The sequence below is a fragment of the Herpailurus yagouaroundi genome, unplaced genomic scaffold (assembly GCF_014898765.1).
Source record: "Herpailurus yagouaroundi ecotype Mexico unplaced genomic scaffold, PumYag 189, whole genome shotgun sequence".
Taxonomy (NCBI): domain Eukaryota; kingdom Metazoa; phylum Chordata; class Mammalia; order Carnivora; family Felidae; genus Herpailurus; species Herpailurus yagouaroundi.
The window spans coordinates 17,092,786-17,117,368 of NW_024412420.1; the positions used below are offsets into that span (position 1 = coordinate 17,092,786).

Consider the following 24,583-nt stretch of genomic DNA (forward strand, 5'->3'; position numbering starts at 1 on the left):
AACCAGGTGCGCGGGTGCTTGAGACAGGATTTGTGTTCCTGGAAAACTGGTTTTAAATCACTTTTCAAAACACAAATAAAACCATCCTTTATAGGCACTGGGGAAAGCCTGCGGCCTGATGGAAGGCCGCAGCACGTTTTCTTCCAGTCCGTGAGGGATTCTTTATAGACTTTGAATTTGCCCTAGTGGCTTTTCTCAAAGCGTGGTAAATCTGCTGGATGGTAGAGAAATCCGACCAGAGGGCTCTAGCCAAGATGAGTACGGCTCTTCTTGGGGGCTCTCAGACCCAGCTGAGCCTGCTCCCTTCCCAATAACACTGGAGTTAAGCCCAGTCATGGGCCCCAGCTCTGGGGACAGGCTGGAGGCCTGAGCCAGCAGCTCCGGTTAGGAAATTAATAAAGAAAGAGAAGCTCTTGCAGCCAGGCCCACGGTGAGAGACGAGTTAGGTCATGTCTCTTTCTGTTCAATCGGATATTAGTCCCGACCCTGATGTCACCTTCAAGCTATGAGGCATCACCCTCAGAAATGAGCGTGAACTGCTCACCGGGCTCTTATCGGGCATGGCTCTGAACTTGCTGTTGTCAGAGGCCAGGCCGGGATGCCAATTGTAGGTTAAAGAGGAGAAGTTCATTTAGACTTCAGACAGGGCTCAGGGCTAGGAGTGGGGGAGTGAGTGACAGAGAATCTTGGTCCTCTGGCTAGAATCAGAGATAGTTCCGTGGGGCCACAGAAGCAGGGTGGGTGTCCAGTGTCCCTCTTTTGGCATGACGTGTTGGACTTGGTGGTCTCAGAAAGCCTGGATTGCATCCATCCAGCCAGTCTAACCCACTTCTGGGCCACAGCTTCCTCTACGTGGGCTATGTGGCCAGCAATGGGCACTTGTGAGCTAAGGAGCCAGGTGATACCACTAATTTAACAATTCCTCATCTATCCATCCACCCATCCATCCATCCATCCATCCACCCATCTGTCCATCCATCCATCCACCCATCTGTCCATCCATCCATCCATCCATCCACCCATCTGTCCATCCATCCATCCATCCGTCCATCCACCCATCCATCCACCCATCTGTCCATCCACCCATCCATCCACCCATCTGTCCATCCGTCCATCCACCCATCCATCCACCCATCTGTCCATCCATCCATCCATCCACCCATCCACCCATCTGTCCATCCATCCATCCATCCATCCACCCATCCATCCACCCATCTGTCCATCCATCCATCCATCCATCCACTCACCCATCCATGCACTCACCGGTCCATCCGTGCAATAACTATCTATTGAGCATTTATTATGTGCTGGGCATCATGCTAGCAGCTAGAAGAGAAACACACTCCCTTTTCCTCCCTCCAGCTTGGAAACCAGACTACAAATGAATAAGTAAACACCAAACACAAGAATCATAAATCATGGCAATAGCCATAAAGGAACAAACACAGGTGGGAAGACAGAGATAAAAGGGTGGTGGTGACCAGGGATGATGTGACAGTAGAGAAGGGTGTGGAGAGGGTATGGAGAGGGGTGTCAAGATATCTTTGAAGGGGTCTATTCAGGGTTTACAGCAAAGGGAATGGGAGGGTACACGCAGTGAGAGAAGGAACATAGTGACAGCCCCGTGCTGCGGTGGCCAAGAGAGGTCACAATTGGCAACTGCTGCGTTGGTAATTGTAAGGGATTAGCTGGCCCAGGTGCCACTGCCTGGCTGAGAATATACAGCTTTCGATGGAAAATATGTCCATTCAATGGAAGGAAAGGAAGCCACCCACTGTGAGCTCTTCTGGTTGCTGGAAGTATAGTGCTTTAGGGGTACAGACAGGAAAGAGTGGATCCCTGCCTGACCCCCATTCTTTTTGTTGAACGGAAGAGCCATGCATGCGTCCATCCCAGGGCAGATATCTGAGGCCCTGAGCCCAGCCGAGGCTCCTTTCACTTGGAAATGGATCCCCTACTTGCTCCCCTTCCCGCTTTCTCTCTGCCTCTCTCTGAAGGGCAGCCACACACCAGCTCATCCGTCCTCGATGCTCGCTCAAGGTTGAAGAAACCCATTACTGAAAAGTTACTGTATGGGAATTCTTGGCCGTTAGGATTCCTACCAAGCCGCCATCTCTGTCACAGTCACTGGTTCACATCAGGGAGTCGCCGGTGGGTGGCCTTGCTTCTCTTGCACAGCTTTGCACCCAAGACAAAGCAGAGGATTTTTACTCACTTGAGGAGCAGCCGGTCCCAGCTACTGTTCGCTGGTCATTCAAATGCCAATGCTGAACCGTGGGAGGAGAGCAGGGAGCGTTCCAAAGAAATCAGCAAACCCTTGATTGACGTGTGCATCCACCTTTAGTTCCTCCGTAAGACTCTCCTCAACAGCCTTCTTAACCGTGTTGATGGCGGAAATTTAAATTCTCGCATTGAAAGAGACCTTTTTTCCTACTGATTTTAGAAATTGGTTAATGTTGCTGCCTGACGTTGAAAATTAGTTGGGCCATGTTTCCACATTAACACTTGCTCTGTGTTCCTTTCCAATTGCCTCCTTAAGGGCTCCTGGATGCCTAAGTCCTTGGGAAGGGAATGGGCAAAGGAAGGTAGGAGGGAAATCACACGCAGAGCTAGTGTGTGCATACAGAAGGGTGAGAGGTTTGGTGTTGTGGCAGGGGTGGTAGGATGAGGTAGGTAAAGGGAGGCAGGGGCCAGAGCATGGGAACCTTGGAGGCCTGTGAAGGGTTTTGAACTTTATTTTGTAGGTGATGGTGTGTCATTGGTGGGTTTAAAATCCGGGTGACAAAGTTAGATTGTGTGTGTGTGTGTGTGTGTGTGTGTGTGTGTGTGTGCGTGTGTGTGATTGTTTTAGGGGATGGACTTTGAGGAGTCTCAGATCAGAAGGAGGGAGAGCTCCTGGAGGCTTTCATTCACATTGTGGACAGCCTGGACAAAGGCAGGGGTGGTGGGAAGAAGGCACCGTGGGAATGAGGAGTACCTACCTACACAGGAAGTGAAATGAGCAAGAACTGGTCATTGACGGGCTCCTCAAAGCAAGGCGGTATTAACAAGGTGTCCCAGGTCTCTAGCATGAGGGAATGGGTAGGTTGTGGTGTCACTAACTAAAATAGAGGGTTTAGAATACAGAATACTGAGTACAGAAATCAGGGAAATGGAGATTTTCCCTTAAATATTTTGAGTTGGAGAAACCTGTAGTCACCCAGGTGGTATAAGCAATAGGGAGTAGAATATGAAAACGTAAGCTCCCAGATCCCAGTAGAGGTGTGTTGGCCCGGTCCCAGAATGCCTGGATTCAGATCCCAGCTTCATCACTGGTGGTCAGTTTTCACAACGTGGTGCAGCAGTGACAAATGATCCCCACGTCTTAATGGCTTACAATAAACTTGTAAATCCTCGCTGACGCATATGAAAGTTGTGGGTCGACTTTGGCTTTGTTCCACATCTTTCTCATCCCGGAACCCAGGCTCGTGGTGGAACCCTCAACCCAGCCTTGTGCGGAGGGAAAAAAGCAATGGCAGAGACGCACAGCGACTCTAAAACTTCTGCTTAGCCCGGGCACCCAGCCCCTCTGCTCACATTCTATTGGCCAAAGTCAGCCACACGGAAAGCCTGAGGTCAATGAAGTGGGGAAATACACTCTTCCCATGGGAGGTACAGCATGTGGCCATGATCAGAGAGCCGTATTCCCCTAGTGGAGACGGGAGAAAATAATTGGGCCCATCATACGCTCTTCCGCAACCACCAACAGCTATAAAACCTTGGCGGTTTACTCAACTTCTCCCTGCTTTTGTTACCTCATCAGTAAAACGGGAGCACTGGTACTATCTCTTAGGATTGTTACATAAAGCACTTAGAACAGTGCCCAACGGAGCACAGAGTAAACGCTGTATAAATGTAGGTGGATGGAAAGGAGGAGGGAAGGGGAGCTCTTTTCTAGTGGGCACAGAGTTTCAGTTTGGGCAGATGAAAAAGTTCTGGAGAGGGATAGTGACAATGATTGTACAACGGGACGGTACTTAGTGACACAGAACCGTATGCTTAAAAATGGTTAAAGTTTTATGTTGCCCATATTTTACCTTGGTAAAAAAAAAAAAATGTAGGCCGATGGGACCATCTGGGCAGAGCGTGAAGAGTGAGGAAGGCAGTGGGCGAAGGAGCAAAGCTCGGGAACCAGCAGTAGGGGCAAAAGAACTGAGAAAGGGGTCTGCGTGGGAGACAGAGAAGGCACATTCTGGAGAGACCAGGAAAAACAGGACAGGCTGATATCCTCTGAAGCCCCTGGAGTAGAGTTGGGGCGGTGGGGGGAGGCGCTGGAGTGCCCGAGGATGTCTGTTTTGCTTGTCTTTGAGCCTGAACCTTTTCTTTGGCATCTTGATTTTGGTCTGCTTTCCTCTGCCAGCTCCTGATGATGTCATTTCTGGTCAATGCCCACGTTGGGTCCAGACTGACTCAAGACTGAATCCTGGCCTGGTCTCCTCTCTTGGCGCCCTCCCTCCCCTCTCTGTAGCCAGTCTTACGTTGTGCATTGTTGACGCCTCGGTGAAACTAATCTTTTTTTAATTAAAAAAGACAGAGGACGACGGCCATTCTTCTTGTGGCATTTGTATTACTATTGGTGTGCATCGTTTTACCCCGGAAAACAAAAACTTCCAGACTCTGAATTTAAAAGTCAGGGGTGCTTGGGGCACCCGGGCGGCTCAGTTGGTTAAGTGTCCTACACTTGATCTCGGCTCAGGTCGTGATCTCTCGGTGCATGCGCTGACAGTGCAGAGCCTGCTTGGGATTCTCTCCCTCCTCTCTGTCTCTCGCCCACTCACGCTCTCCCTCTCTCTCTCAAAATAAATAAGTGAGTGTTAAAAAAAGTTAGGGGGGCTTAGCGTATGGTCAAGATTCCTTTATTAACAAAAGAACCCATCTTTTGTTTACAGAACTTCAATGATTTTATAAGCCACAGGTTAGGGACACGGACAGCTAAAATTTTACAAGGGGACATGGAGACCATGTGGTTGCATATGGAAGAACATTCTTTGCTACAACGATCACACTTGCACCCCCACATTTTGAAGACCCTAAAGGGGGGGCACCTTGATTCTCAGTGCTTTCTTTCTTCCCCGTTTTCTTTGTTTCCAGACATTGTCTGGGTGAGCCTCACATGGGCATCACAAGGTTGCACCCAGAGAGAGCGTGGCTCTGCAAGGAAAAAGGCCCGGGAACATTGTTTTTTTATTGATTTTATTTCTCCAAGAGTTTTCTTACTAAGTGAATTAACCTTGCACAGTTAACTTGATGTCATCTTAAGAAAATATATGAAATATGCTTTAGAAAAAAATTACACATGCTCTAACCAGCCATCTCATTTGGCAACCATTTTCCCCAGCGTCTGTCCTTGCGGGATGGGGAGGTGGGGTTCTTTTTACATGTGAGTGATTAAATCTACACACAAGAGCTCCAAACTCTTGCTGACCTCCCTCTGCGACACCAGCTGGTGTTGGGAGGCAGTGTACGAGGCAGGCCGAGGTCTCTCTCGAAGGCTCCAGTCGCCCCAGGCTGTTTGGCCATCAGTCCCCGGAGGGTCACCCCAGAAGATCTGGGCGGTCCACGTACATAAACTTAGCAGCTCCTCCCATAATGACAGCAATTGTGGAACACATCAGAAGGGCTCCGATGTATCCCATGGAGAAAGAGGGATTGTTTTTCTGTCCCTGTTTGCAGACAGCATCCTTTGAAGGCACAGGATACTTCCGCTCCAAGGATCCACATTTCTAGGTCCTCACTCACTGGCCCTAGAGTGATCTCTTCATCCTCAGAACACAGGGGACACTTTCCAGCCCTCGAGTCAATAGTGTGAGCGTCTGGGTAGGTTTTCAGTCCAAAAACTGTGGATTGAAAAGGAGTAGCTAGCTGCTCAGCAGTCCCAGCCGCATCCCTGAATGGACTCTGAAGAAGCGTTGTCCTGGGTCCGTTCTCAGCCACCCAGTCAAGTCAGCGCGAACGGGCTGGTGCGGGGACCGCTTACACCAGCCTGTTTTTCTGACAGTTTTCTGACAGTCATAAACTTGGCCACTCAGACAACAGATTTGGGAGACGAGGACTGAGTTTCTGTCCTCAACCCTCCTCACACTGACTCTCCCTGGGGTTTGGGGGCAACTGAAGGCCCCCATATCCTCAGATATGGAACCCAGAAAGGAAGGGTGGTCCAGGGGGTGCGTGTGTCCTAGTCGTTACCTTTCTTTTGGAACATTTGCTTTCACAGGTCACTAGTTGGTCCCAGGGCTCCTTTCCCAGCAGATCAGGTGGTGTCCAGACCTGGAGAGGAGGTCTGGCTGGTGTAGGAGGACGGTGGGAGCAGGAGGTGTGGGAGCAGGAGGTGTGGGCAGCAGCCGAGACACCCTGAGCGACGGTGTGCCCAGAGCTGTTCCCCAGATTCGCTCGGGTTCAGTCCAGTCAGGCTGCTGTAGGATTCCGCAAGAAATGTGGGAAGCCAAGGGCTTGGGGCAGAGCAAAACTGGATAGAACTTTCTGGGAAACTTCAAGGCTTCCAGGAATGCTGGACAGCTTCAGGTTTAAGAGTCACTGCAAGACGTGGAGAGGTGGCCCTGCGGTGGGTGGGAGAAGGTGAAGGTGGGGTTGGGGTGAGGGTAGTTGGGGAGGGGGCTCAGTCCTCAGTCTTTTGTTCCTCCACGGAGACTCTCACTCTGAGCTTGGAGAGGCGGCAGAGTCCCCATCCTCTGGGTCCTGCCCACTGGGGGAGATAGGCTGACCCCCTTTCACACGTTTCCACTTCATCCTTCGGTTCTGGAACCACACTTTGACCTGGCGGAGGAAGCAAAGGAACCTGGTCACTTCAAGGCAGGTGCCACTACCTCCCTGTATGGATGCTCGAGCCAGCAGGTCGTAGTTCCAGGGACCCCCAACTTGAACCTCTGCTTGCCCTGCCCCACTCCTCCAGAGGCACCAGGAACTGACACGACAGGGAGGACACATCAATCTGTCCAGAGGCCTGTCTTGTGTCTCTTGACAAAGAAAGCCTGACAGTCTGGGGACAGGGTCTAAAAGGCACTGGGCATTGGCCCCACCCCCTTTCACATGCCCCGCCCCTCCTGTGGCAACACGCCTCCTTCCGGCTTCTGTTACCCAAGGGTCTGGGAGCAGAGGATTACCACCCTCCTCCCCAGGGACATTTACGAAGCACTAGTCAGTTTAGATAGCTCCGGGCTGCTTACTCCCTCATCTGAGTTTCAGCACTGCCTGCAGGGTGTGGTCACGACCCTGTTTTACAGATGGAGACCTGGAGAGGTTAGGAGACACATCCCAGAGGTCACAGGGCTAGAAAGTGGTAGAGACAGGACCTGATCTTAGCTTTCTAAACCTAGCACTCCAGCAGAGCCCTTCATCAACTGAAAGTTGCTATCAAATATTATTATAAGACTTTACGCCATGTTAGAGTACGGGTGTGGCTGGAATGCTCTGAGGGAAAGCCCGGAATGAAAGGCCTAGGAAGTTTTTTTTAGGGTGTGCCCAGGAACCAGCTAAAGAACTTACTAGAAATGCAGATTCCTGGCCCCACTTTATTATTACTGCAAAATGGCTCTCCAGCGTTATAAAATCTGCCTTTTTTTTTTTTGACTTTTTAAATTTTGTTTAATGTTTATTTATTTTGAGAGAGAGAGAGAGAGAGAGAGCGGTTGGGGGAGAGGCAGAGAGAGAGGGAGAGAGAGAGAATCCCAAGCAGACTCCACGCTTTTAGTGCAGAGCCTGACACATGGCTCAATGCAGGGCTTGGTGTGGGGCTTAATCTCACAAACCATGAGATCGTGACCTGAGCCGAAACCAAGAGTCAGACGCTTAACCGCTTAACCGACAGAGCCACCCAGGTGACCCTTGAGATGTTAATTTGATTTTTAAAGTAATCTCTGCACCCAACATGGGGCTTGAACTCATGACCCTAAGATCAAGAGTCACATGCTCTTTGGGCTGAGCCAGCCAGGCACCCCTTTGAGTCTGCATTTTAAGCAAGGGCCTAGACGATTTCAATGCACACTTTGGGAATAACCAGATAAGAGGTTCCAGCCCTGACTGCCTGTGAGAACCATCTAGAAGACCTTTGAAAAACTCTGATGTCCCAGACCAATGAAAACAATCTCTAGGGGTGAAGCCCAGACATCAATGTTATTCAGATCTCTGCGGGTAATTCTCAGTAGAGCCACAGTTGAGAACCACTGCACTGGGCAGAGAGGAGAAAAAGGAGAGGTGTGGGGGGATGTGGGGGGATGTAGGGGGGGGGGCGAGAGAGCAGAGGAAAGAAGGGATGGCCGGAGGAGGAGGGGCCCCTGGGCTGCACCTGCCGCTCCGAGAGGTCCAGGTTCACAGCGATCTCGTATCTCCGGAGCCGGGTCAGGTAGTTATGGTGAGCAAACTCGGCCTCAAGCTCCCGAAGCTGCTCCTTGGTGAAGGCTGTCCTCTCCTTTCGAGCCTTGCTGCTGCCATCAGGCTTCCCTCGGCTCTCTGGGTTGTCTGGGGAGAAAGCATCCCAAAGAGGAAGATGTGAGCCGCTGAGGTCTCCTCTGTTCCCTTCTATCCTTTAAGAGTCAGGACATCCTTACCTTGTCTTTCTTACTTATTTTAAAAAATATATATATAACATTTATCTTTGAGAGATGGAGAAAGAGCGTGAGCAGGAGAGGGGCAGAGAGACAGGGAGACACAGAATCCGAAGCAGGCTCCAGGCTCTCAAACCCACCAAGCATGAGATCATGACCTGAGCCAAAGTCAGACGCTTAACCAACTGAGCCACCCAGGCACCCTGTTTAATGATTTCTACTATCCAGCCCATCCTCCCCACCCCCAACCGCTTGACTTTAGTAGTGGCCAGAAGCTTGTGGGGCAAGAGATTCTAAAATAAAGGCCCTCTGCCCTCAGCGGCCTTACCATCACCTGAGAACGATCAGAAATGCATTATCTTCAGGTCTCTTCCCAGACCTACTGAATCGGAAAGTCGGGGGGGGGGGGGGGGGGAGGGGGAGGGCCCAGCGGCCCCTACCAAGACTTCAAGGTGAATCTGACTTAAGGTCAAGTTTACAAACCACTGCTCTAAGACCTCACTTCTCATAGGATGCCATGGCAGCTGCAGCAGGGCCAGGAAGTTGGTCAGACTTGCAGGATCTCAGGCCCTACCCACGACCTACTGAATCAGAATCACATTTTAGCAAGATCCCCAGGGGAGTTGTGCGCACATGTAAATTGAGAAGTGTGCTGCCTTAAGCTTCTTTCCCCCTTTGATACCGGGAGGGGCCAGGTCTGGAAAGTTCTGGGCTCTGAGTTAGACACAGCAGGGCCTCAATCGTAACTGCCAACAGTGGTGGCGGGAGCAAGCCCCTTACACGTGTCAGCCACTTAATCCTCACAATAATTCAGCCAGGTGCGTTCTTGTATTAGCCCCAACGTATGGACCAGAAAACTAAGCACAGAGAAGGTGAGCAAGCTGTGCAAGTTCATCCAGTTCATCCAGCCAGGCAGCGGCAGAGGCTGAACTCAAACCCAGGCAGTTTGACTCACATACTGTTGAAGTAAAATCCTTGTAGGGAGGATTTACAAACTGTAGAGTGCGTACAAACGACAGGGACTATATGTTCTCTCCTGAGCAAGGTGAGAGGTGCGTCTGCCTTCACTTTGGTGGTGGGGCCGGAAGGAGACCCAGACACCGGCACAGGTACCCACGCGTGCCACTGTCCCGCGAATGGCTACAGGACCCACTTTGCCTGCAGGGCTCTAAAATTTAGAAGTCTTTTCGTTTCATTGTCCTTTCACAGACCAGGAGGCCTAGGCTCAGAGTCAGGTGCGTTACTGAAAACTGCGCCCCCACCTCCTGCCCGGTCCACGACCGCATCCCTGTGTGTGTGTGTGTGTGTGTGTGTGTGTGTGTGTGTGTGTCGGGCGGGTGTCGGGGGGAGGGCTTTTAGACAGGGTGGGGGAGGGCAGGGAAGCCGTGCACACTCCCCACCAAGCAGCTACATTGCGAACAGGTGGGGAGGTGGAGACCCCTCGTCAACCCCGTTCCATTCTGGAACTTCGGCCTTGGATGTCGTTCCCCGCAGGCCTTCTCTTGCTTTCCATCAGTCCGTGTTTCGGGTTCCAGTCCCTCCACCCCCGCGTCCCGGTCCCGCCGCCCAGGAGCCAGGGAGAGGGGCCGGGGTGGCAGCTCCCGACGCGTTGGGGGGCGCACCGTGAAAGTGATCCGGGCGCCCCTGCGGGAACGGAGAAGACGGAGGAGCGCACCACTCCCCACCCCCACCCCCGCCCCCACCAGGATCTCCCTGGAGCTTGGTCGCCCGCGGGACGCGCTCAGGGGGCAGGAAGCCGTTGTACTGACTGTCCCGTGGGCTCTGGAGAAGGCTGGCCCAGACCCCTCCGGAAGCGGGAACGTGGGCGGGGGGTGGGTGGTGGTGGTGGTGGTGGTGGTGGTGGGGAAGGACGCGCAGCCCCGGGGGCCGGGTATCCCAGGCAGTCCGAAGGAAGGCCCTGGCAGCCTCCGGCCGCGGGGTGGGGGGGGGGGCGTATGGGGGGGGGGGGGAGACAGCCTTTCCGGAGCACATCCTGGCCGGCCTTTTCCCATCTCCGCCTAACCCACAGCTCACAGTGGTTCCCAGCTCTTCCCTGTCACAATGAGTGAGTGTAAAACCAGCCGCCGACTCACGCGCCAAGGTTGAGTCCTTGGTCTCCTTGCTGGGGCCTTTGAGGAAGTCACTTAACCTCTCTGGGCTTCAGTTGCCTCCTCCAGAAATAAAGCACCTACCTCCCAGGGTTATTGGAAAGCCTGGACCAGCTCCTGTGTGTGGAAACTGCTTTGGAGACTTTAAAGTGCATGACAAAGAAAAAAGTATTCTTCCAATTCTTCGGCTCCCCGAGATGCCATCTGAGGGGCTGTGGTTTCTTGAAGGCTTCTGTGTCCTCAGATGCATTTAATCCGTTCCACAAAACACCCCCAGGAGTATTATTGTCCCCTTTAGCACTGTCGTGTGAAATTTGTGAAAATTTGATTAACAGGGTTCTCTTTCTCCCCGCCAGGAACTGCTTTTTCCCACATGCTCCTGTACCTGGCGCAGTATTCGCTAAACATTTGCTAAATCCTACTCGGTGTACTGAGGAGGAAGAGGCCTCGGAGAGGCCCAGGCACTTGCCCAGGGTGCCCAGCAGTGTTTGGGGGAGGGGAGGGGGGGAGTGCAGAACCGAGACCGGGACCCAGATCCCTTTGACTAGAGGTGTGGTGGTCAACGCTGGCCTCAGTCTTCCATCATCCATCTGGCACGGCTTGAAATGGACTCGCAGTTCCGCCTGTCTCCACATCCAGGGCTCCTGGAGGCCGTGTCCCGGATGGAGGCCCACACCTACACTCTCCTTCTTCCGGGCCCGCACAGGTGCGCCCGGGTTCCTATGGAATCCCCAGAAAACAGCCCCTGCCCCGCCCCTGCCCAGTCCTGCACATAATCCTCCCAGGAGACCCAAGAGAGAGGAGGGGAGGTAGGGAGAGGACCCCTCTGTGTTGGTTTTGGACTGGTTCTTGGACCTCTCTCTGCCCACCTCCCCTCTCCTCTTATTGTCCTGATTTAGGCACTGGGCCTCAGCCTGGGAAACAGTAATGGGGCAGAGAAGCCGGAGCTGGGGAGTGAGCGAGCCATTCCGTGAATGGGGAAGAAGACCTTTCATCACTGTTAGAAATGACAGAAGGGCCTGAAGTACGGGGGGCAGAAGTGGAAGTTCTGCTGTGTTCACCATTTTCATCAAGGTCGAAAAAAGAGGATGAGGACAAACCCTGAGCCATTTCTGGCTCGGGGTGTCCGGTCTGCCAGCTCCCGTGCACAGTTCACATGCACACTGCCCTCAGGATAGTTTGACCCCAGGCGAGTACACCTTTGTTGGGGGGCCTCCTTCCCACCCTGGGCCTCAGTTTCCCCATGCGTAGGAGCATGGGGCTGGGCTGGGTCTTCGCGCCCCTGAGGAGCTGGTGTCAGGGTCTTTCCCCAGTATGCAGCCTGGCATCCCCTTCTTGCCTCCCTACTCTCTCTTCTGTTGAGAACCCCTGGCCTTGAACTTGAGGCCCCTCCAGTTTCAAATATTCTTGTCTGGGCCCCTAGTTCCTCCCTTCAGTCAGATCCGAGGTCATGCTCTCTGCTCTGGTCCAAGGCCGTCCTTGGTCTTCCCAAGGTCCTCAGCCCAAAGGTCAGGGCCGTGCCAGGGAACCTCTACCTCCCTCTGGTGTGCAAAGCTCCCCTCCCGGAGCTGAATGGGAGATTCAGATTCTCTCCTTGGAGAATCTGGGCCTTAGCAGGCTCTGAAGAAGAGCTCTCTGACCTGGGGCAACTCTCTGAAGTTCTCTGAACTGCCTTCCTTTGCGAAACAAGCATATCTACATCCACGGGCGATCAGCAGGGGTAAAATGCCACGGGTAACGCGTATTAACCCCTAGCACGGCGCTGGCTGTGCTGTGAGGCTCCGTCTGGAAGAACCACGAGAAGAGAAGAGGTTCTCCTGGAGACGAAATTGCAGACGTGAGTCACGGTGGAGGTTAGAGATGAGACTTGTCAAGGTACCCCGTCTCCAGAGCTGTGTGGAAGCGATGCCTTTTTAACGTCTGGCCTTTTAGCTGTTTTCCCGTCTCCACTATGTCTCTGCATCTCTGCTTGGATCTGTGTCTCTGGCCCCTATTATGTCAGCCTTGCAGTGGGGGTGGGGGTGGGGGGTGGCAGGAGGGGAAGTGAATGATTCCAGGCACAGTAACTAAAGCATCAATCAGAATCGCACCCCAGCCGTCCTGGTCCTGCTTCTCTTTCCAGGGCAGGGGTGCCTTTTCCAGGACTGCAGAGGGATGGGCTGGTGCTCCGCCGGCCTGCCTCTGTGGCTCAGGAGGAGCGGCCCGCCCTGCCCGGCCCCTGCACCACCCTCCCAGCCAGCCAGTGGAACGGTCGTGCCCGGAGAAATGCAAACAGGATGTATGTGTGATTGCGGTTTCCACCGTGAGCTTTTCCACCATCCAAGGTAAATTATTTCATAAATAGCTGTCAGTTTTGGCAGGCCTTCCTAAAGTTAGCAGACAGCTTTATCGGAGCTACAAGGAAGTTCAGACAGACGCTGGGGAACATGCCTTTTTGGAGGCCTGTATCCCTACTCCCCAGTTGTCATGGCCATTTTCCATAAATTTCTGTCCAAGACGATAGAAAGCCACAGGCTGTGCATTCAAATAACAACTTTGCCGTTGACAATGGGTCTCTTTTCCCCAGAGATAAACATCTTTGGGGCTTTCACATTTACTGCAGAATCATAGAACAGTAGCACTGGAAGAGGCTTAGAGCTATCTCCAGTCACCTTTCCATTTACAAGGGAGCCTAGAGTAGGTGAGAGAGGGCCTAAGACACAGCTAGTTAGCGGCAGGGCTAGACCTCAAACCCAGATTCCCTCGACAGGAAACTCTTCCACATCTTGGGCTGCTTCCTGTCGTGTCCTCTTAATTATTCTGTAGGGCAGGTAAGATACACACCAGCCCATTGAACAGATGAAGAAATGAAGACCCAGAGACTGAAAGGCTTGGTGGAATTGCCCCGGTACCAGTCTGGGGCTACGGCCAATATGTCGCATTGTGCAGGGGGGACGGTGAGCACAGAGGCTGTGCTCACTCCAGGGACATGTCCGTTGTGCGTCCATGTCTGATTCCCTGGGACTCCCCAGGGAGGAGAAAGGGAGGAGACACCTGGGGCATGCTGTCAGCAGGTGAAACCTTGGCAAACCCTCTGAAAATGGCAAACGTGGCTTCCTGGGCTGTCACAGTGCGGGCCTTTGACGTCCTTGTTAGTTCTGATACTTTTCAACTTCGGGAGGAGTCAAAGTGCATCAAAGTAGACAGGACCCAGATGGAACCAGCCTAAGACGAGTTGCACTTTTGTGTCCCAGGACGTCCTTGGCTTTGGCTTCCTGGGATTGGCCTGCCTGTCTCACTGGGCCCCCGTGAGCTCCACCCACCTCCAGGTCCGGGCCCTTTCCCTCTCCTATGGGTGCCCCAAAAGACATGGGGAGGGTTCGCAGCCTCTTTGAGGAGCCCAGGAGTGGGTGGGGGGAATTCAAAGTATGTTTCCTGGGAGAGAAGCAGATTGTTCTGGAATGGAAATGCTTGGTGCTATAGTCCTTGCTGAAGGACCCAGGTGGGGTGGGGTAGTGGGGGTATGCGGTGGTGAGGGAGAGGGGAATCGACAGGCGATGAGATGGAGTGTAGATGGCCGTGGAATAAGGGAGCACAGAGGTGAAGGGGAAGGGGGGCCGTGGAAATGAGGGCCGGGAGCAGCAGCAAGCCTCTGAGATGGGCGGGGGGGAGGCACGGGCAGCTCTGGGTTTTGTTTGTGTTTATAAGTTCCAGATGTCGCCCTCAGCTGTCACCAAAGGAAGTGTGGGCTTCAGGACCAGACCCCACTGCTCACACTGTTCCTCCACCACTGTGTTCAAGGAACACAGGGACACCATGAAATAGAAAAGGCTGAGAAGGGGGTGGGGGAGGAATCCTGGCCAGAGGCCAGGGAAGCCCAGCTCAGGGGGCAGAAAGGGCACTGGGGGACAGGCGCTGCTTCAGGGGGGTCGGCAGGGGAAGGAAGAACTGTTTTGCTTCTGGAATCGTCCCCACCCCCCTGGGCCCAGATGTCCTGACTTATTCAAGCCAGAGAAATAGGTGAGTAGGGCGGGACCCCTGAGCCCCCGCCCTGGCAGGACGGTGGGCAGGCCTGAGTTTGCTCCTCGCTGACCTTCTTACAGCCCATGAACTCTTCGGACCCTTTTGTGTTAGATGCTGGTCAGAATTGTGTTGCTTTGGTGGATACTGACTTTCTGCAGAACTTCCAGACCGTATCTGTCTGGGGCCCGAGGGGACTCAGGCACAGGGTTTGTGCTGATGCCTCTGAGTTCAGACAATGGCCAAGGCCTCGAGTCCTGATGTGGGCCCTGATCTCTGCCTGACTGTGGGGGGCAGAAGCTCTCACCAGGCGGGATGTGGAGTACCTGTCTCTCCTTCCACACTGGCCTCTCTGGCTCCTAAGGCTTCTTCCTCGCTGGGGGTGGGGGTGGGGTGGGGGGGTGTCTGGAGTTGGAGTTGGAATGAGGGGGGCTGCAGCCGTTGCGTGCCCCTCAGGCCACACCCTGCCCAGCACTGCAGTGACCCTGGACCAACGAGCCCTCAGAGACAAGGCAGAGCCAGCTGGTGGCGGGCTTCAAAGGCTCCCTCTGACCTCGGGTCCCTGCCTTGCCAGGTTTTGAGCACAGGTGACCTGGGATGCAGCCAGGGTCGGGGAAGACTTTGAAAAGAGAAGGGTTGCTCATTTGTGGGCTTGGAAACAATGGATTGAAGGGTTACCAAGTGCTGGCTGTGTCTTTACATCTACGATCTCATCTTGTCCCCCAGCAACCTTGCGAGGTAGACCCGTGATCCTCATTTTTCAGAGGAGGCTGGGACTCAGTGGGGTGTAGCACTCGCCGGAGCTCACACAGACGGGAAGCTGTGGATCTGGGACTGCGTCCAGCTCTGCCCTGTTAGTGCACTTAACATTAGCCCCCGAGCCCCTCCCCCCACCCTCTTTACTAGGCTGCAGCCCAGCACGGAGGGTGGGCACGGATGTGACATCACCCGGCATGGTACTCTGCGACCCAAGTGACACTGAGGTTGTCCGTTCATTTCATTATCACCTCATTTCCTTCTTCCTGTGTCAAACAGCCCACTTCTTCAAAGATTCATTCGTGGGGCACCTGGGTGGCTCAGTCGGTCGAGTCCAACTCTTGGTTTCGGCTCAGGTCATGATCTCACGGTTTTGTGAGTTCAAGCCCTGTGTCAGGCTCACAGCGCAGAGCCTGCTTGGGATTCTCTCTCTCCCTCTCTCTCTCTCTCTCTCACTCTGCCCCTCCTCAACTCACGCTCTTTTAAGATAAATAAATAAACCTTAAAATAAATATAAAGATTCATTCCTAAAAGTGTCTTTCCTTGTAGGTGTAAGATAAGAATGTAAGGATCTTTCTGTAGCCAGAAACAATGCTCTGAGTGGAAAAGCTCTAGTGGCCAACAGGACCCGGGGCTAGGAAAGTTCTGAGGTCATGCACCCCTGAGATGCTGCTCTCACTTAACTGGAGCCTTGGTGCCACAGCTAGAACCTTGCCCTTGTTCTTATACCTCCTGTTTATGGGCTGAATTGCCCCCTCCTCCCCCATATGTTGAAGTCCTAACTCCCAGGACCTCAAAATGGGACTGTATTTGGAGATAGTGTCTTCAAAGAGATGATTAAGTTAAAATGAAGCCATTAGGGTGGACCCCGATCCAATCCGACTGGTGTCTTTGTAAGTAGAGGAGATTAGGACACAGAGAGAGACACCAAGGATGCCCACACACAGAGAAAAGACCATGTGAAACCATGGCAGAAAGACGGCCATTTGTAAGCCAAGCAAAGAAGCCTCCAGAGAAAACAAACCTGCTGCCATCTTGATCTTGGGCCTCTAGTCTCCAGAGCTATGAGAAAATAAGCGTCTGTTGTGTAAGCCGACCAGCGTATGGTGATTTGTTACGGCAACCCGGGCAGACTGAGATGCCCCTAAATCCCCGGAGCCAGCGTTCGCCTCTGAGGAGAGGGACCAAGGCCAGGAGGGGTGCTTGGCAAGGCTGATGCCAGTCCACAGGAGACTTCTCTGCAAATTAGAAAAGGTGCCCTTTCCTCTAGACCTGAGACACAGCCACACATCCGTATGACAGCTGGGCCCTCCAGCTGCCCAGCCATCGCAGCCCCCCTAACTGTCCTAGTGGAGTGAGTGAGTCCACCATATTTTTCTGCCACAGAAGCTCTACTTGCTTCCCAACCTTGGTGGCCCCGGTACTTGGGAGCTGACCTGAGTACCTTGTGGGGCACTCCTGCAGAGAAGTGGCCGGCCCAGTGGCTGTTCGTTGTGTCTTTCTGACCCCAGCACTAGCCCTGACCCTGGGCTGGTTTTATGATTGAAGTCCGGCTGTCTGCATACTCTTTCCTGAGCGAGACTGTAAAAGTCCTGATGAATTTTACAGGAGTTCATCACACATGGTGGAAACCCCCGGGGCCAGGTGGCACAGCCACTCTCAGAGAGAAGGTGAGAAAAATGAATGGATGGATGGATGGATGGATGGATGCCAGGCTGTAACAGAGGCTATTGACCAGACATTGAATGAGCTCCTCCCGTGGTAAATGTTCTAGTCGGTGCTAGGGAGACAGCAAAGGGAAACCAATTATCGTTCTGGCCCTCCAGACACCTCAGTTTTAGGGAGAAGGGAGCCATATGCTGTAGCTCTGGATGAAAGGCAAACTGGGTTTGATGCAGAAGTGGAGGTACAAAGGAGGCATGTTCTGTGTCTTGGGAGAGGGAGGTCGGGAAAGGATCCTTGGACACCCACCAAACTAGAAACAGCAGGGGATTGTCTCAATATAATAAAGGCCGTATATGAAAATCCCACAGCCAGCATCATACTCAATTGTGACGCAAAAACAAAACAACAGCAGCAACCAAAACCAACGTACAACGAAAGAAATAAAATGCATGTATTTTGGAAAGGAAGAAGTAAAAATGATCTCTGTTGACGCATGACACGATCTCGTAGGTGGAAACCCCGAAAGATTCCATAAAGAAAACCTCTCGGAACTAACGAACGAATTCAGCAGAGTTGCAGGATACAACATCAACACACAAAGATCAGCTGTGTTTCTATCCACTACCAGTGAACAATCTCGAAAGGGATATTAAGGAAACAATTTACATTGACAATGGCCTCACTTACCCAGTCCCTAGCAAAATCCCAACGGCATTTTTTGCAAAGCTGGAAAAAAAAAATCATCCTAAAATTCATATGGACTCTCAAAGGACCCTGAGCAGCCACAACAATCTTGAGAAAGTGAAACAGAGGGAGGCCTCACAACTTTCTGATTTTTAAAACGTATTACAAATCGGCAGTAATCACAACAGTATGGCACTGGCATAAAGTCAGACGTGTAGAACGATGGAACAGAATGCTTATGACGTCAGCCCTCACATATATGGTCAGGTGAGCTTCAACAAGGGTGCTAAGGCTACACGGTAGGGAAAGGATGACCTTCCATAAATGATGTGGGGGAAACTGGATATCTACATGCAAAAGAATGAAGTTGGACCCTTACTTAACTCACAGCATATTAAAAAATTAACTCAAAATAGTTTAAAGACCTAAACATGAGATTTAAAACTGTGAAGCCTCTAGAAGAAAACACGGGGAAAAATCTTCATGACATTAGGTTTGGCAATGATTTCTTGAATATAGCACTAGAGGCACGGGCAACAAAAGCAAATATAGAGAAATGAGACTACGTCAAACTTAAAAATGTCTATGCAGCGGAGGGAGCCATCAACAGAATGTAAAGGCAAGCTACAGAGCGGGAGAAAATATTTGCAAACCATAGACTGATAAGGGATTAGTATCCAGAATATATAAAGAACTCCTACAAGTCAGCAGCAAAAGGCAGGCAATCCAACTAATAAATGGGCAAAGGACTTGAATAGACATTTCTCCAAAGAAGATCTACAACGGGCCGAAAGGCATATGCAAAGATGTTCAACATCACCAAGCATTAGGCAAATGCACATCAAAACCATGATGAGTTATCGTCTCATGTCTGTTAGGAAGGCTACTGTCAAACAAACAAACCAAAACCAACCAACCAACAAACAAACAAAACAGAAAAGAACAAGTGTTGGTGAGGTTGTGGAAAAATCAAAACTCTTGCGGGGCGCCTGGGTGGCTCAGTCGGTTGAGCTGCCGACTTCGGCTCAGGTCACGATCTCGCGGTCCGTGAGTTCGAGCCCCGCGTCGGGCTCTGGGCTGACAGCTCGGAGCCTGGAGCCTGTTTCGGATTCTGTGTCTCCCTCTTTCTCTGCCCCTCCCCTGTTCATGCTCTGTCTCTCTCTGTCTCAAAAATAAATAAACATTAAAAAAAAAACAAAAACTCTTGTGCACTGTTGGTGGGATTGGAAAATGGTGCAGTGGCTATGGAAAAGGGTATGGAGGTTCCTCAAAAAATTAAACATGGAATTACCGTGGGATCCAGCAATTCCACTTTGAGGTATGTATCCAAAAGAATTCAAAGGCAGAATCTTAAAGAGATATTTGCACACCAGTGTTCATTGTGGAATTATTCATAATGGCCAACTTGGAAGCAACCCAAGTGTCTGTCCATCAACAGGTGAATGGATATAGCCAAGGTGGTGTATACATACAATGGGATATTATTCAGCCTTAACAAAGAAGGAAAGCCTGTTATCTGCTGCAACACGGATGAAGCTGGAGGACATCGTGCTAAGTAAAATAAGTCAGTCACAGAGAGACAAATACTGCGTGACTTCACTCACACGAAATATCAAAAGTAGTCTAACTCTTTTTTTTAGATCAGCCTTTAATAACGCTTGGTATTAAAAGGCCAAGTGAAATGGGTTTAACTTTGGCCTAAACGAACTCCGTGTTCTGTTCGGATTTACTCTTCATCCAATATAATGGTACAGCCCCACCTCAGCCCACCCCCTGGCCACCCCCTCCTCCCGCCCCCACACCTTGAGGCACAGAAACAGAAAGTTGAATGCTATTTGTCAGGCCCGGGGAGAAGGAAAAGGAGAGAGTTGTTTTTCAATGGATTTAGGATGTCGGTGTTGTGAGATGAAAAAGTTCTAGAGATTTGTTGCAGGACAATGTGTATAGATTTAACACTACTGGGCGGTACACTTAAAAATGATCATGATTTGGGGCGCCTGGCTGGCTCAGTCAGAGGAGCATGTGACTCTTGATCCCGGGGTTGTGAGTTCGAGCCCCACACGGGGTGTAGGGATTGCTTAAATAAATAAAACTTAAAAAAATATTTTAAAAAATGATCACGATGGTAGGGGTGCCTGGGTGGCTCAGTTGGTTAAGCGTCTGACTTCGGCTCAGGTCACGATCTCACCATTCGTGGGTCTGAGCCCCATGTCAGACTCTGCTGATAGCTCAGAGCCTGGAGCCTGCTCCCGATTCTGTGTCTCCCTCTCTCTCTGCCTCTCCCCACCACCTCTTGAAAATAAATAAACATTAAAAAAAAAAAACTTGTCTCGGGGCGCCTGGGTGGCTCAGTTGGTTAAACGTCCGACTTCAGCTCAGGTCATGATCTCGCGGTTCATAGGTTTGAGCCCTGTGTTGGGCTCTGTGCTGGGCTCTGTGCTGACTGCTCAGAGCCTGGAGCCTGCTTCTAATCGTGTGTGTGTGTGTGTGTGTGTGTGTGTGTGTGTGTGTGTCTGCCCCTCCCCTGCTCTCACTCTGTCTCTCTCTCTCTCAAAAATAAATATTTAAGAAAAATGATCACGATGGTAAGTTTTATTTATGTGTGTGTGTGTTTTTTTTTATCATAGTATGTATGTATGTATTTTTTTTTCAAAGATTTTATTTTTAGGTAATCTCCATACTCAATGTGGGGCTCAAACTCACACCTCTGCGATCAAGAGTCACATGCTCTACCAACTGAGCCAGCCAGGTGCCCCTGATCATAATTTTTAAAGTGGAGATTTCAAATACAAGACGTCCCATGGTAAGAAATCTCAGGAGAGCTCCTCTGTGCCATTATAAGCTATATATTTAGAAAATCAGCACAGGTTCTAGTGAAAACTAAAAGCTGCAACTTCTCAGCAACAGCTTCCACTGAAATGATGCTAGGTACAAGGGGAACCGTAGCTTTTAAAAAAGAGAGGAGGGGCGCCTGGGTGGCGCAGTCGGTTAAGCGTCCGACTTCAGCCAGGTCACGATCTCGCGGTCCGTGAGTTCGAGCCCCGCGTCGGGCTCTGGGCTCATGGCTCAGAGCCTGGAGCCTGCTTCCGATTCTGTGTCTCCCTCTCTCTCTGCCCCTCCCCCGTTCATGCTCTGTCTCTCTCTGTCCCAAAAATAAATAAACGTTGGGGGAAAAAAAAAAAAAGAGAGGAAAGATTCTTCGAGGCGGTGATTTTCGAGCTGGATGTTAACATCAGAAGGGTTTCAACAGGCAGAGGAGTGGGAGACGGGGAGGATGCTTGAAGCAAGGGAAAGTTCTTCCGCAAATGAGGTTGGGAGGAGAAAAAGGGGGGTGCGTTTGCAGGGCAAGTGAACTCATGTGGCTGGAGGCAGTAAGGAGACAGGACAAAGCGAGTCTGAGGAAGGCAGGGGGAGTACGTGAGAGCACTAGCGAGCAGAGCTGAGCCCCAGCATGGTGGGGGTGGGGGTGGGGGTAGAACCTCTCCCAGACGGGAGATCGGATTCACCTACAGCCAGGCGGATCACGCGCGACCTTCCCTTGAACCCCGCCAGGAAATCACCGCGAAATCCCTCATTCCCATAAATTAAAGACGACCACGGTAGCAAGACAGATCGACAGATCGAGGGCAAACAACAGTGGCCTCACAGCTGTCCCTGCCAGCAGGGATCTTTAACACCCATGGGCCCTGGGGCTGGGAGTGTTTGCGGTAAGACAACATCACACTGGTCTCCTAAATCAGTTTTGTGCTGTGAACCAACAGAAGGTCTCTGAGTGGGAGCCAGAGACCCCTGCTTTCCTGATCATTTATTTAATCAGCTCCACTTCTAGTGGGGGTGATAGGGGAGCAGCTGGGACTGGCAGAAGGAGAGGGGAGAGCAGAGAACGTTCCTCTTGAAACAAACTTCCAGTAACTTTCTGTTCCTGAAGCCGCCTCCGCCGGCCAGTATGGGGCCCTTTCGCCAGGCACGACTCACCCCCCAACCTCTCCAGCAGAACTCTGGGGTCCAAGCTCCTAACTGAGGACAACTGGATTTTGGGACCAGGGATAACTGCAAGACGTTCCCATGTCTTATACCCCAAGTTCAGCAATTTCTGAGTCAGTGTATTTGAAATATTCAATTCCGTCGACCCCCTTATGTTCTGAAGGTTGGTTCTGGAAACATGGGCCTAATAACATTCAGAGTGGCTATTTATTGAACTCATGTGCCAGGCACAGTGCTAATCTCAGGGATCAGTGCATTTAACCTTCACAGTGACTCTGTATGGAAGGTGCTTTTGTTATGATACCATTCTGCAGCTGGGGAAACAGAGGCTCAAAGCAATTAAGAAGTTTTCCAAAGTCACGCAACCTGTCTGCCTGCCTCACGAAGAATTCTGGAAAACACATTTCTTTTTTTTTTTTATGCTTATTTATTTTGGAGAGAGACAGAGTGTGAGCAGGCAAGGGGCAGAGAGAGAGACAGAGACACAGAATCTGAAGCAGGCTCCAGGCTCTGAGCTGTCGGCACAGAGCCCCATGCAGGGCGTGAACCCACAAACAGTGAGGTCACCACCTGAGCTGAAGTCGGACGCTCAACCAATTGAGCCACCCACGCGCCCCATGGAGAACACATTTCTAATCCATGGTTGATTAATCTTCAGAGATAGTTTAGCAAGGGCATGTGAGACACACAGCGCAAAATGCAGGTGGTGTCAAACCCTCAGTAATCAAGAGAAATAATATCTGAATGCAACGTTTTTAAAAAATCAAAGTTAAGGGGCCCCTGGGTGGCTCAGTTGGCTAAGCGTCCGACTTTGGCTCAAGTCATGATCTCGCAGTTCGTGGGTTCTAGCCCCCCGTCGGGCTCTGGGAGCCCGGAGCCTGCAGCCTGCTTTGGATTCTGTGTCTCCCTCTCTCCCCACCCCTCCCCCCCCCCCCGCCCCCGCTTGTGTTCTCTCTCTCAAAAATAAATAAGAATAAATAAATAATTTAAAAACTTAATGTGGAAAAAAAAATCCCTGCGGAACAAAATATCAGAATTTTAAACAGAGAATGCAAGCCGTGACTCAGGATCAGTGGAGTGGGATGCGGGTTCTTTCTGGGTTTGTTTCCCGTGAGCTGGATTCCAGATTCCTAGAGCTGGCTATGAACCTTGTTCACCTGCTTTCCCCTTTCTTCGGGCTCTTAAGAAGCTGATCTTTCCTGCCTCGGCCCCCTCCAGTTCAATTCCAAAGGGAAAGACTCAAGCAACTAGCTGGGCTGTAAAGATTCCCATGCTGAACGGAGAGAGTGGGTTGGGAAGCCTAAGAATGAATGAAACTCAGCTTGCTGTGCCCTGCCCGACTGCTGTTGCCAACGCTGCTGCTCCTGAGGGGACCCAGGCGGACGGGATCCCGGGGCCCATGAGAATCTGCACCGACCCCACCCCCCACCAGAGGCTGACCCTGTGAAGAGCTGCAGGGCATTCAGTGGAGGGTGTCCTTGTGCTCTTGGGATGGTCACCTGCTTGGCACGGGAGCTCACTCCCTAATGCAGTGCCACAGGCCACTGGCCCGAAGCAATGATGACACATTTGGGTCTGGCTGAAACACAGAATGATTTTGCCTCAGCCCAGCCCCTTGCCTGTGCCTTCTGGTGCCTCGGCTCCCAGTTCCCTGGAAAGCGGCTGCCAGCCCCTCCCCCTCCCCCGGGTGGCTCAATCGGTTAACCACCGGCTCTTGATTTTGGCTCAGGTCATGATCTTGCAGGTTCGTGAGACCCAGCTCCGCGCCAGGCTCCGTGTGCTCTTAGTGCGGAGCCTGTTTGGGATTCTCTCTCTCCCCCTCTCTCTGTCCCTCCCCCCGCTCATGTGCGCTCTCTCTCAAAATAAATAAATAAACTTAAAAAAAAAAAAGTGGCTGGATGCATCGGGGGAAGATGTGGGCAGGGGAGGTACCGGGCAGGCGCCACGGAGGGAAGAGCTCTTCAACTGGGCACAGAGCCAAGTTGCTGAGAGTCCCTTGGCCAGGAGAAGCAGAAAGTGCCCCATCTCGGCACATCTCCAGCCAGGGCTAGGAATAGTTCAGGATTTAAAGCTGGAGATTTAAAGGGCCCTCCTATCAGGCAGCCAGGAGGCCTGTGGTCACTATCATCCATCGTGAGCGTGTTGAGGGGCTTCTTTAAGCACGGAGAGTGAATATTTCCGAATGAGGATTCTGTTTGAAATCTGCTGAAGGGTGCGGGCTTTAGGGTGTGAGGTCTAGGGTTTGAGCTCGGTTCTAGGGTTACCAGATTTGCCCGGGGTTGAGGGGTTTCCTGGGATGCTGGATTTTCTTTTTTTTTTTTTTTATTTTTTATTTTTATTTATTTATTTTTTTTTTAATTTTTTTTCAACGTTTATTTTTATTTTTGGGACAGAGAGAGACAGAGCATGAACGGGGGAGGGGCAGAGAGAGAGAGGGAGACACAGAATCGGAAACAGGCTCCAGGCTCTGAGCCATCAGCCCAGAGCCCGACACGGGGCTCGAACTCACGGACCGCGAGATCGTGACCTGGCTGAAGTCGGACGCTTAACCGACTGCGCCACCCAGGCGCCCCGGGATGCTGGATTTTCAATGCTAGCCCCGGAAAAGTCCTGGGCAAATCCAGATAAGTGGGTCACTATCTAGACTCCATTCTAGCAGGGTTCCCCTCAAACTCTGTCTCTCCTTTTCCACGCGTATAGGACGGAGATACTGATCAGACCTGCTGTACCAACTTCACACACTGGCGGGACCCAAAAGAGCTAACGTGTTTCCTGCAGCATCTCGGA

At 51.7% G+C, this 24,583-nt stretch overlaps 1 protein-coding gene across 1 annotated transcript in view; it reads right to left on the bottom strand.

Annotated features, from left to right (window-relative positions):
- Positions 1-4,879: 4,879 nt before the first annotated feature.
- Positions 4,880-24,583, bottom strand: part of MEOX1 (mesenchyme homeobox 1) — a 21,504-nt gene continuing 1,800 nt past the window's right edge. Inside the window, exons 2-3 of the mRNA XM_040497705.1 lie at positions 8,342-8,514; positions 4,880-6,813 (exon numbers count right to left, since the gene is read on the bottom strand). Coding sequence (XP_040353639.1) covers positions 6,691-6,813; positions 8,342-8,514 — 296 coding nt within the window. The 3' untranslated portion in view covers positions 4,880-6,690. The remainder of the gene's footprint in view (positions 6,814-8,341; positions 8,515-24,583) is intronic.